The 13,772-nt window shown below is 40.2% G+C and overlaps 1 protein-coding gene across 6 annotated transcripts in view; it reads right to left on the bottom strand.

Moving 5' to 3' along the window:
- crebrf (creb3 regulatory factor) overlaps positions 1 to 13,467 on the bottom strand; it is a 28,931-nt gene extending 15,464 nt beyond the window's left edge. For 2 of the 6 annotated variants that reach the window (XR_014906546.1, XM_085364591.1), the window contains exons 1-3: positions 13,337 to 13,467; positions 6,442 to 6,640; positions 2,182 to 2,307 (exon numbers count right to left, since the gene is read on the bottom strand). Coding sequence is in view for 5 of the 6 variants with exons in the window: in XM_085364591.1 (XP_085220717.1) it covers positions 2,182 to 2,307; positions 6,442 to 6,450 (135 nt within the window). In the remaining variant the exon portion in view is untranslated. Of the gene's footprint in view, positions 1 to 2,181; positions 2,308 to 6,434; positions 6,641 to 7,163; positions 7,185 to 12,051; positions 12,312 to 12,984; positions 13,314 to 13,336 lie in introns of those variants that run through there. The other 4 variants (XM_085364595.1, XM_085364592.1, XM_085364593.1 and 1 more) reach the window with 4 other exon arrangements.
- Positions 13,468 to 13,772: the final 305 nt, after the last annotated feature.

The following is a 13,772-nucleotide window of genomic DNA, read 5'->3' as shown; positions in this document are numbered from 1 at the left end:
TGACCTATTGGACATGAAGTGCCACCGTTTCATTTTATCTGATGATTAGACCTTGTGTGAGATTTTGTAACAATTAAATGCTTTGTTGAGTTTAAAAAAAAGACCTTTAAAGTCCTCCAAAGTGTTTAAAGAGACAGAGAGCTGATCAAGGCAGGTGGTAGGGTAGGTGATGTTGTATGAAATTCTACTTAGCTTAGATTTCATTATTGAATGATTTAGTTAACTTTCATAAAAGACATTTATGATAACAAGCCACCACATAATGCCAGCAACCAGGTGTTTGACTGTCTGGAAATTCACTACACAGCGGTCCCAAACAGCAAAAGCCATAAAGAACCTGCATGAAAGGACCAAGATCAGGGAGCCCTGCAACAGATGGTACAACCCCCACAGAGCTCTGATGTCAACATTGTGAAATCAGTCTGGGATTGCATAAAAGGGCAGAAGATGCTGACGCAGCCCCAGACAGGATTTCCAATACTCTTGTTAAAGAAAAGAAGAAAAAACACCCCACTGTGCTGAATAGCTTAGAAAACTCTGCACCCTGACTAACTAGTGCTGCTTTAATAATAAATGGGTGTCACACCAAATGATAAACAAACTAACTAAAGGAGATGGAAGGTCATCCTGCACACCATCATCTCATTAATGGGTTACTAGGGTGAAAGAAATTGAGAGTGAGGCAGTCAATCACTATTGTTTAGTCTACAGAGGACAGTAAATTAAGGCAGACACCTGCAGCTGACAACATGAGCGGTGCTTCATATCACCTGGCTGTGAGCCTGGCAAATGTCAGACAGTTTCTAAACAATTAGACACGAGTCTCTGCTTTGATAAACGCCAGTCTGGAAGTTAAGCCGAGTCCACGGCAGCATTCATTAAACGTTTCTATAAACCTCAGGATTTCTCACCATTACTGAAATAATCCCTGTAAATGGTGAGGAATCACGTCCGACCTCAATATTTTCAATTGTGAATCTTGGCGAAGAAGTCCTTTTGCCATTGCAGCAGATGGTTTGACAGGTATTATCTATCACATAAATGATAGCTTCATTCTACGGAAGCATCCCAGAAAACCAAAGTGCCTTCTGTTTCATCCCAAATGATATCCTGCCTGTTTTTCTGTTTGCAATTAATAACTAGCCGTAACTAACCAACTGCGAGGCTGATAATTTGTGTGAAAATCATCACAGGAAATGACTTTGGCTTGTTTATATGTGTTATGTTAAAAGCCTAGGGACATATTAGTTCACCACAGTAACACTGTTGTGCCACTGCACTCTTGTCAAAGACAACTCGGGCTGAAAAATAAATTAATCGATTTATACCCACCAACTTCAGATCAGCAAAGTCCCTACATGACAGGCCCTGATTCAGTTTGGCTTGACTGTTCCAGTGATTTCTATTTAGACATCGCACACAGATTTAACAAATTGTCAAACAAGTTGCACAATTTGAAATGTTTACAGGAGAAGACCAGCGAAGCAAAGATGCTGAATTGAGAAATTAAACTGATGAAATAACTTTGGTTTCTAAGGTTTCTTGAAGTCAATGTTAGGTTAGAAAAAGAAGAATTGGAACATTTATAATATGGTTTCCTTTAATCAGAAGAACGATACTGGATTTCCTGCAGCTTTCCTGCTCTGTGGCCCCTTAAACAGTGTGCTGTGTAACCTTATATTGATCTTTGATATTTGTGGGGGTGCTTGGGCCAAGCTGACCCTTGAGCAGCTGTGTCTGATCAAGCCCCGCCGGCAGAGACTGGGTCTCCACTGGCGAATCTATAAATGTGGCTTAGCACAATCAAAACCTTCTTAGTTTACAGCTCAGCTACTTGAGTATGTATGTTTAGAATAATCTTGGTGACTTTCAGTGTTTATATTGATTTTTTTTGACAAATATATATAAGTCTTTTAGAGCAACTGTAGCACTTAACAAGAATCAATATAACTGTATATACACACATTCACTGCCGTAAAATAACTTCTTCTTATTTGAGAAAGCTGTTGTGACTGTGATGGGGGACGATATTGAGTTGCTGCTGTTGACCTTTAAACTCGGATCCTTCATTTGGATGCAACTCAGTGTCAGCTCAGCATGAGCAGCTGTGACTGATGCGAAAAGAAGCCGGATTCAAAGCATGGTTACCAAGGTCTTACGTCTTTGTGTGTGTCTACTCACCAGTTCGTACATGAAATCTGGGTCAGAGCTGGTGGCGAGCAGCTCAGTGCTGGTCAGAGCCTGGTCAGCAATCGAGTAGTTCTGAAAGGCATCCCCAAAGGGAGGCTCCATCCCACTGACGCTGGGCTGCAACAAACACGGGGGGGGGGGGGAACACTTGATTAAACAACAATGCACAGCAACACAAGTAAAATCTGATAAACTCAGTTCAACCTTTGTCTTCCTTTTAATGTTGCTCAGTTTTTAAAAGATTATTGTTTAAAAGAATATTGTTCTGTAATGTTTGTTGTCATATTATCAGATGTGTGTTGTTGTTTTTTTAAATCATTACTATCTGAAAGACACTTCAGATGTCATATTAATAACTACATGTCCTCATCAGTGCCCCTCACATGTGGTGTCCCTCAGGGCTCAATCCTTGGTCCAGTTCTTCTTTCTTTATGTTACTCTTTTCAAATGTATCTCCTACAATTGCTGTGCAGTTGGGCTGCCACAAACAATTATTTTGGTAGTTGAACAGTCACCGATTATTTTTGTCGATTAGTCGACTAATCAAAGCATGCATCCATTGAACGTAAAACGTACAGCTTATTGCACCAGCATGCATCTGCTCTTATATAGCTATCATTAACTTACAGCCTGAAGTGTTTTAGGTATGTGTCAACCAAAAATAAAGACAAGATGATAGTTTATTAAACTTTTAATGAAATTTGCAGATTGTCTCGGTGGAGTTTAATAAACTCGGCCGTTGCTCCTTGCTATCTAAAATATAACAGGACATTGGAGTAAATTCTCTACCATTTCACACTTCTGTTTAATCAGTTTTCTGTTTGATGTTTATTCAGCTGTGTAAAAACTATAACTTTAATCTCAGCCAAACCGATTTACTGAGGAACAAATAAAACACAGAAAAAAAGCCAAACAAGAACATTTTTAAGTTATCTAAGTGACCTATATATCATGTTTAATGTGAGTAGCGAAAGACCGCGTGGGGTCTGAAAACGATGTGCCAGGAGTTTGCTGTTCTCACCGGCTCTAGTGAGCCTTGACCCTGTGTATACAGCAGAGCTGCTGCTGAGACCTTATTCCTCTCCGATAATCTCATCAGTGTCTCTTAACTATTTCATCCTCCTATGTTAAAATTTAGAGGTGACCGCACTTTTGAGGTTAAAGCTCCTAAACTGTGGAACAGCCTTCTTCAGCCTGTCGGCTCTGTGACTGTGGGTTGTTTTAACCGACTGATGAAAACTCATTTTTAAAGGACCTTCGCCCATATATTTCTCGTTCTTTCAACATGTGCATGCAGGAAAGAATGTAAGACAATATGTTTGAACATGTATACTTGACTTTAGTGTGTGGTTTTATCTAAAGTGTGAAGCACTTTGTAACTGTGCTATAGAAGTGCTATAAAACTAAAGTTATTACCATTATTTTTACATTTTGTGTGCCATACTTTCAATTCTGCCAGGAATTATTATAAGCTAGACGGAGGAAGCTACAGGTGTTTTCTGTGTGTATTTTTGTGTCATTATGATCAAGGTTTGTACAACAGCTGAGTGGACACACAAATCCGACTTGAGTGCAGTTATTTGAATTATGTAAGTTCACAGTTTAGCTGACTTCAATTTCTAAAGATAGATGAAGCTATCATTTGCTGCACACAGACCAGTTTACCAGCGGGACTGTTTTGCTACGGAGCTGTGCTCTTGGAATACGTGCAGAATGCGGTTTGACATTGTCTTATTTGAAAGGGTTTCACAGAAGTGCAAGTTACCAATGCACCTCCCAGATGCATCACATCACAAATGCATTTGACCTGTGCAAAACAGGCTGGTATTTATCGATGCAGTGTTCACAGACAGTGGGTTTCAGAAGTGCTCCCTAGCTCACGCTGTGATTTGCACTAAAAAAGTCATGTCTGCCGTTTTGTTTGTTTGTTTGTTTGTCCGAAGGCCTGAAGAAGAAGAAGAAAGTGTACTTTATTGGTCCCCGTGGGGAAAATCCCTCTCTGCATTTAACCCATTCACTCAGTGAGGCAGTGGGCAGCCACTGGGCGCCCGGGGAGCAGTGTGTAGGGACGGTACCTTGCTCAGGGGTACCTCAGGGTAGCTGTTCAGGGGAATCGAACCCCCGACCTTCCGATCATGGGGCCACCACTCTACCTACTGAGCTATCCCTGCCCTCATCACCAGTCAATATTGCCTTGATTTCAACATCATCTGTTGAATCTTTTAGGGATATTTTGTACTGTACATGATTACATTATCCAGGTCTTTGCAATGTGACACTAATAAATGCTCAATTTGCCCACGCAGTCTTTCACAGAGTGGTGATCACCTCCTTATCCTTAATTTAAAAAAAAAAAAAGCTTTTTCTTTTCTTTTTTTCCAAATACCCAATCGTGAGTCTATTGTTGCCCCCATGTGCTGCCCCTCACAATTAATAGCATAAAATTGCGTTCATACCATTTACTGTTAATCCTAAAGTTTTACATGACTGCCAAATCCTTGAATACTCTTTCTGTATATTTTACATAATATCAGCTTTTTGGGATCTTGAATGAGATGAGTCTTGCCTAACCAACGGGAGACATCCTAAGGCTACGTCCATCTTTTATATTGAGTTCATGCTGTTTCTCAACTTCTTAAATAGTCTGACCGACTCTGCATCTCATCATTCCTACATAATATAATCAGTCACAATACAATTATCTGTCATTCAATCTTCCTATAATCATTAGATGTATTTCAATAAACAATAATACTAAAAACTAAAACAGAAAGCAGTGTGCATTTATGAGAGAGAAAAGAAAAGATAAAGCACTGACTGTGCAGTCATGTCTCATGTCAACAGCAAATAAATAAATAAATAAATAAATTTTCTGCATTTAGAGCACACACAAAAAAAAACAAAAAAACAACCAAAAACACTGCAGCTATTGTGCCCAAACACGCAACTATGAACTGAGCAAACTTAAGCTGGGCACTGAAGCATAATCAAATACATGAATGGGAGGCTTTTTTCCATCCGCTCCCTCATACAGACAACTTTTCATATGTGATTTTATTCTGCTCCCCCTCTACTGCCACACTGGACACCGAAACACGACATAACAGACATGAAAAGTGAGAATAATTTTACCACCATTGGAACATCAGAGGAAGTGTCTGCGTGCACACCGATCTGATTAATAATCAGTATAACCCACAAACATGGCTACTGACAGGTGCATCAGGAAGCAACAGCACCTGCTACCCTGTAATGCTCCCAGACATGCTCCATGACTTTGACAGAGAATAATATATTGTAGTTAATGGTTATGAGAAAAAAATCATGTTACATTCAGTATATCAGTGATCTAATATGTCAAAATAATGGATAGCTGTCTGATTTTTTCCATCATCATCATCATCAAGGAAAAAAAAAAAACTTCCATCAGCAATAGAAAATACTGTAAAAACACTCCTGCAATTTAAAATAAAACCCATTACTAATATATCTGCAATAAAGTTAACATCTACAGATATTACTCCAGAGCTGCTGTTGTTATTTTTGTTCTAGCGCTGAAGTTAAACACGTGTCTCAGCCCAACAAACCACCAGCATCTCCTGTTCTTCACTCTAACAGCTGAGGGAATTATTTGATAAGATTGCAGCTACAGACGCGCTGCAATCACAACATACTTGCACATTTTGCAAGATACCACAAAACCCTAAGAAACAAACAGTCCCTGTGGTATCTAATATGAATAATAAAACAGGAGAAAAGAACAGCAGAAAAAAAAAGAAAAAAAAAAAACACTGTCAAGGCTGACACCATCATTTCCGGGAGCTGACTTTGCTACGTTGCTATTAATTCGGCACCGCAGAGAATTACAAAAATGTTAAAGCCTGCTCAGAGTTGGCACTCTGCACTTATTTTTTTAGAAGGACTGAGAAAGTCGCTCACAGTCAGCCCATCTGGCTTCAGCAGCTGTTTGGATGCAGGGTCTACAGACATCATACAGCACTGGGGTCAGTCACTCTCCTCTTTCAAGCCCCTGAACCGTGTTTCACATCTACGATTCTGTCTGTCCACAGGTGTTTTGCATACTTGCTCACAGGAAGTTTTGTCTCAGATTTTTGTGGAGAGTTCATTCAGACCATTTAAAAATAAAAAAAAATCAAGTCACTTTTTGTTCGTGGGTTTATGGGTTAATGGAAAAAAACAAATCAACAACAGCGACAGCACAATTTCCCCTCCTCCTATCGTACCTCTTACCTGAGGCATTGCCAGGCACAGCTTAGAGCTCCAGTGGTGGGAACCTCTGGGTCTCCTGTCCAGTCCCAGTGGTTTGAGGTTGTCCGATCAGCACAATAAATTAAGGGGGGGGGGGGAGAGGGAGACTGTGAATAATTGGGCTCAACCTGGTCAGGTCTGGTCTGTTGTGGTCTGGTGCGGTTCTTGGTAAGCTTCAGGTCTGTGGTTAGAAGAACACACAGAGAGCAAGTATTAAAATCAAAAGAGTTGAAAACAAAGAAGTAGACTTTAACCACAGCTGCTGTGTTTGGTTGTTGTTCTCAAACGAAACCGCAGGATGGTAAACTGTGTAATGTTAAAGCAAACGACAAAATAAAGTATACAGAAACAATTCGGTTCTGTTTCATCAAACAACAGCCAAAATATTCAGCAGACTGAAATAACTTTGTGACATAAATGATGCATGATGTAAAATTGATGCAAGCAAGACAAACACACATGAAATACTAAAAATTGTGGGTAAAGATCATTAGTCTCTATGACTCGGGACTATAAACGGAGCACCGAAAAGTAGACAGCAACGCTCTACCAAATTTGTGCCACCTTCTGATCCCTGTCCTCATCAAACATTCGGTAAGCAGCCTCTTTGTCAAACTCAAATGCTGCCAAGCAATCGCTCACAGTTAATCTGATCTGTTCTGAGTCAACCGCGCATCAAGCTTAGCTGCAACCTTTTTAATTACCTCCGTCACCATCATCAAGCTTGGTTCATTCTTTGCTTGTTTGTCATTCGCTCACTTTCTTGCATCACCAAATGATGGCAACATTTAGATTGATCTTTGGTCCTTTTGCTGCTTTTGCATAGCAAACACACGAGAGTCTGCGTGGAGACACGACCCCAGCAGCAATCTGTCAACACAATATCACACACGAATCACACTCCTCTCTGAGCAAGATAACAACATCACTTCCTCTTGCAAATGAACTTCTCACCCCTGAGCTATGTATACACACTTTTGCATAGAGACAGGAAGTGGGCAAAAAAAAAAAAAAAAATACACAGCCGTGCACACCTCTGGGACAAATGCATTTGTAAAAGCAACACCTTCACCAACATCAATGCACATGTGAGTAAACAAGTCTCTGCACACACACATACACACTAACCACCTTGGTCACCCATTTGGAAGCTCCTCCTCCTCTGAAATACAAATTCTCTTATTACCATATCATGATGTGCACTTCCTTCCTGGGCAGCTGTGTCTGGTTTCATGTTTAGAAAAAAAAAGCAGAGTGATGACATATATGGCCTGAACAATAACAACAGCATCAATCCAAACTCGCTGCTATCACAGAGGGGAAACAGAAAGCCCGTGTCCACAACCAGAGGTCCTCAAAAACATGTGGAAAATGAGCCACCGTTATCCAGTCGAAGTAGCACTGAATCTTTTCCAGCAGCACAGTTTAATCCAACTCACTACCCAGTGGGTGACACAGGCTGTGATGCAGAGCCAGATATTTATGACCGACCGTGGCAGGCTGCAAGAACCCAGAAGAAGAATTCCTCTCTCTGTTTGGTTGGACTTCAGAGATAAAAGCGCCTCCATTAGGTGTTGTACATTAGGACTGAGCTTTATTTAAGGCCACAGCAACCTCCGCTTATATCAGCATTCTTGTACGAGCTCAATCATTTCTGTTTTTTCTCCAAGGCTGCTTTTGGGAACATTAAAGATTTTCTTTCTTTCTTTTATAAGGCTTGCTATGAAGATAGAAAAAGTCGCTCAACAGGTCAGATTCTTTTGCAGCATAATGTTTACATCTCGGTTGAGTCTGAACTCAGGGTCAGCTTTTACCCATCCAGACCAAGTAATAAAACACAGCACTCACCATCAGTAATGTAAATGACTTCTGATTATGCTGCTAGGATGCACTCTGGCTGCATCATTCTGCTCACACGCTTTACACCATTTTTACAATATGAATTGTTGTTCTCTATAACAACTCTTGGCAACTAATTTTGGCTTTTTTGGTCATAGCGCTATTTCACTGCAAATCTATGGTTTCTTGTCTACAAAATGCTTAAAATAGTTGTCTTTGTTTCTGTGTACAATGAACAAACACTGGGTGATTGATATAAATGTCAACCAGTAGAAAAATACCACTGAATGCAACATTTTACAGCTGATCTGTTAGTATTTATTAAAGCTTGTGAAGTCAACAAAATACCAAAACAACCTTTTAGCACGTTGTAATTCAGACGATCTGACTCTGCACCTGATCTGGGCACAGCTCTGTTTTCAGGCTTCAGAAGAAGACTTTGGCCATAGTTCAGAAAGAGGGCCTTGCATTTGAGTATTTTAAAAATGTATCCCATCAGATGGAGACACTGGCCTGCACCATTTATACACCTGTGGTGCACTGAGTAGCCCAAGCCAGCATATCCTTTTAACAATAACACATGTTGAGATGTCTCATCCCATTTAAGCAGCATACAGACCCACCTAGGCCACATGACTGAAGCAAACATAACAAGGTAAGCCTTGCAGTCATAAACTGATCATAACGCTGGTGTATCTGCTTAATGCCAGCTGTTATTTATGGGTAATATTTAAGATCCCTGATATCATTTTTTTAAACCTCTCTCAAAGGTTTCCCCCACATTTAAAACATGTTCTCAAGTTTTAAGCTGCATTATTTTTAATGTTTATAATGTATGTGTCTCACCTATGTGTGTATATTTATTTTGTGTGCTTTGCTGTGTATTCATGTGTGCATTATTAGAGTATGTAGCCACTGCTGATTGACCTGCTACCCATCTTGGCCTTGGCGATTTTCAATAATTACACTTGTGGTTAAATAAAGGAAATTTTAAAAAGTAACAACAACACCTGCTCCTCGTTTCTCATCACTGCACTGAATGATTAAAACGATAGCAAATAATGAGCCGATAGCGAAACTGCTGCATTTTCAATACCAAAAACCATTTACTAAAATTAAAAGCAAAACAGAAAGCGTGACTATAAGTGTGAGAGTGCAACATGTGTCACTGTGCTGAGACTAAATCTATAGATTTGTGGGAAAGTAGCGTTCAAAGGCGACCATTAACTTTGAAGCTTCAGACATTTATATGTGGAAAAAAGCATTTAAAAAATCATTTTTTTAAAACCCAGTGGTGTTTGTTTCCTCTCTTCCCTATTAGTTCAGTGCACTGAGGGTTAAAAAAAGAAAAAAAGGGGGGAGTTGAGTGTTGAGTTCAAATCATGAGCTGCGCTATCATGCAAACAGCTCTCGTTCTCCACAACACTGGACGTGGTCCAAGTAGGCCAGTCAGCAGTGTCTTATTTGGAATGAGTTACCTACTGATAGCAGTCAGCCCATGATCCCTACAGTGATAACAAGCATGAGACAGCAGTCTGTTTCTGAGCACGGACATGTGAGGAAGTCTGCAAATATCAGAAAAGGTCACCAATCCATAAGTCGTATAAGAAAACTAGGTATGAGCGCTCACTGACAGGCAACTGTGCTTAAAGGCTGGAGATTATTTATTTATACATAAGTTTACGACTAAGTGGTACAGGCACAGAGCTGGCACTAGAGCTGGCAATTATTGATTATGTGTCGGCCATTCAGAGGAATCATCTAGTGATGAATGATCACAGTGTTTGTCTTCTGACAGAGAAAAATATTAATAACTTTAAGTTGCTTTTCACATTTAGGTAACTATCTTACACCTTGAGATTTTCCATGTTAAAACATATACCAACATTAGAAAAGCAGCTGTGTTTATTAAGGATGTACCAACAGACGTTTATCTATTTCTTTCTCTCTGCTCTTATATATCTGGAAATCAGTTTCATGCATTTTTAAGAAAAACAATGTTCAGTTTTTTTACAAACTCCATGAAAAACTGTTATTTTAAACTTCAGCATGAGCAAGGATTTGATTTTTAAATCTTGAGACTGATTTCAGTTCACTGAGCAGCTTTTACCACAGCATCCTCCGCAGTGAACAGATCTTAACTCTTGTTTCGCTTTTCTGAACTGAGAGGTTTCTATCATATTTCAAGCCTGCTTATAGAACAAAATGACAGGGTTTGCACACGAAGTTAGTGAGGATGGTCTCTGCCTATGCAGCACAGAAAAACCAGATACAAATCCTAAAGGTTTTCAAAGCTGCAAAAAAATGTTGTCTTTATGCGGAGAAAGAGCTAACGCAGCAACTTCACATGGGAAGATTCAGAGACTTTTTTTTAAATTGAATATGTTTATATATTAAGCCAGCATATTAAGCTATAGCTCTTTTGCACACGTCTGTTTCAAATCTCCATATTTTGTCTCCTTTTCTGTCTTCAGCTATTTATTTGTACTATTTGTATTTATATGTTCTATTTCTATTGTATATATTAATTGGCATCTGTGGGTGGACAGCAAAGAAAGAATTTCATTGCACAAAGAAATGCCTTTTCTCTTGTGACACATGACAATAAACACTTTGAATCTTGAATCTTATGACAGTGTTTTCACTAACCCTGCAGCTCAGTAATCTTTGCATTCAGCATCTGACAAACATCAATCATTTCACTATATATAAGCACTGATGGCTGACGCCTACTTCACTTCAGATGTTTGATTTTAGTCCACAACGTCATACCTGCAAGAAGATTACAGGTAACACAGCAGTTCCAAAACTGCAGGGCGGCTGGCTGCCTTTGAGAAGGACAGAGAGTCATTGTGCTGGGCGGGCACGTGATCGGAAGAAAAAAACGAGACGTGAAACTTAACTGAATTAATTGGATTGTCACAGACAAACGTAATGCATACCACTGTGGCAAAAATTCATGCGACTCAGCTACCTCCTCTTCTCCTGCCACGACAGGCCTGCTTTGAAAGGCGTAGATAAACGTGAATCATTTGGAAACTATACAGAAAGAAGAGCTGTTTAAAGGTCTTAAAGCAGTCACAAGATTGCAACAAACAAAGTTAAAATTCAAAAAAACAAACAATTTAAAAAACAAACAAACAAAACAGTTAAATCTGGTGATCCCCAATAAACCAGTCGAGTCTAAAATATTTTCAAATCAATCTCAAGTTCACTATCAGCACTGCAGGACAGGCTTTTGGGTAATTAGGTTTGGCGCGCTCTGATCCCAGCATTCCTTCAATGGTAAAATTACTTTGCTATCCAGGATCCGTTCATGAAAAGCACTGCTTTCAATAACATATGGTTTCAAATTATTTATGATAAAAGCAAATAAAATCAGTATTTCATGCTTGAAGGCATTTTTTTTAAACTACCCTGCATTTGAGGCATATGATGGCCTGATAACTGTATGGTACAACACAGATGTTTTTATCCTGTTAAAAGGAGCACTCATAACTAAAATCAAGCACAGATAAAAGGTGATGAATGCAGGGTGAGCTTTGTAACATCAACCCTGCACAAAGACGCAAATACTATCTGCTTCTTACTAAATGTCTTCCATGCACATATTTGCACCACTTCGTGGTGGATGCATTTGTTTTGCAAAAGCGTGCGCATCAAAACAATAATCGGAGTATACCGGAGTGGTGTACATTACAAATGGCCTATTACAAAACACCAGTAAACCCATAAATGTCACCAGTATCTCACCAGTCACTGCACTCATCACAGATCCTCAGCAAAGCAAAACAAAGCCTCAAACTAACCATTCTGTGCCAACACCCACGTAATCCCAATCCTCCATTGGCCGAGCTGAGAATATGTCCCGCCTCTACGTGTCCTGGAATAGCCGTCGCAGCCGTCAATCAAACGAGCTGCTTCATCACAAACAGCCTGGATTCAGCCTAGGTTGAGGCAGAAGATAAACAACTTGGAGGCCTACATGCCCGTGGCCTAGATAACCGTGTTTCACAGATATTTAAAGTAAAATCCACCACCTACCACAAAACCTCAACGCAGCACTGCAGTACGACTCAATCTGGGGCACGTTTAGTCATTTATATCGAAGAAGAAACACTGAATCAAACGTTTAAGTGCCCAATCCAGACGATAAACTATAAAGCAGTTATCAAGGTGAAAACCCAAAGTAATATAATAACACTAATAAATCGTCACTAAGGCCATTTCCTCGGTGAAAATATAAGTCTGCTGTTTGCCTTCAACCACATGGAAATTTCTGGCTGTGTCGAGTTTTTTTCCAGCTGCTCTCGATGTGTTGTGCATTGGGGGGCGTGTACCTTAATGAGACTTCGGGCTGCCTGCAAAAAGTCACAGTAGAAGGGGTTTCACGCGACTACCGAGGCTTTTCCTACCACAAATACACCTCCAAACAGTCTACAATTGCTCTGCCACACATATAAAGGCATGCTGTGTAGTTTTAAGTGCATTCCAAGCCGTGCAGGATGACTGTAGGTAGTTTTAAAGTAGAGTTCAAGCCAATCTTCTTACATAAGTACACTTTTGACCACGCCGATCCAGAATCAGTCACTTCTGGGAACTGACCCACTACACCTTAGAGGACTACATCAGCTAAACAGTCTGTCTTTTGTGGACAGGTTTTTAGGCTCGGTGATCGAAATTTACCTGAGCTCGTCGTAAAGCATTAGCTAGCCACATTTCTCCACTTCCTACAGGAGCTCAACAAACTGCGGTCCAAAAAACAGAAAAGAAGAAAAAAACAACAACCAAACAGCTCGTGTTTTATTCCTTCTGGTTGTGTTTTTAACGCGGAACTGGACAGTCTCGCTTCCTTTTCAGCTGCAGCCTCAGTCAGTATGGCCTCCGTCCGCCCCCTTCCTCATCCCAGCTGAAGCCCGATACACAACAACAACCGACCGACAGTTAGCTTCAAAGCTAATCCGCCGCGGCGATGAAAACACCCATCCGCTGCCAAGCCCAACTTTCCCCGAAACGGATGAAAAACGGTCGTACTCACTTTGAGGACGCCCCCACACACGTTTCTCTCGGTGTTGGACCTCGTGTGTGTCCCGTGTTAGAGATAATAACGTTCCCTTTTCAATGGAGTCCGCACGCTGTTACAGCTCTCTCGGGTTTGTTTTGTTTTTCTTCTTCCTGACGGGTTCCTGGAAAGCGCGTGACTGCCTTACCACGTGGTGCGCCGCAGGGCCAATGGGAGAGCAGCTCGAGGCTGGACCTTAACATCCTGCAACATTTCACCATTGTTTCCCACTTTCTTGAGGAGGTTCAGCTCATTATTTAATAAACAATTTATTAGACTTCTGTCTGCTTTAGAAAACTGAGACCAAGCACTCAAAAGAAACTATCCCCAAATTTATAATTTTTATTATTATTTTAATTTCTTACATTTTATTTAGAAAGCTTTAGATTTTTTGTGTTTCTTGGGAATCGTG

Source organism: Diplotaxodon limnothrissa, linkage group LG10 (assembly GCF_057381915.1).
Source record: "Diplotaxodon limnothrissa isolate DT_005_m linkage group LG10, D_limnothrissa_male_GT1.1, whole genome shotgun sequence".
NCBI lineage: Eukaryota > Metazoa > Chordata > Actinopteri > Cichliformes > Cichlidae > Diplotaxodon > Diplotaxodon limnothrissa.
This window is presented reverse-complemented; position numbering and strand designations above follow the sequence as displayed.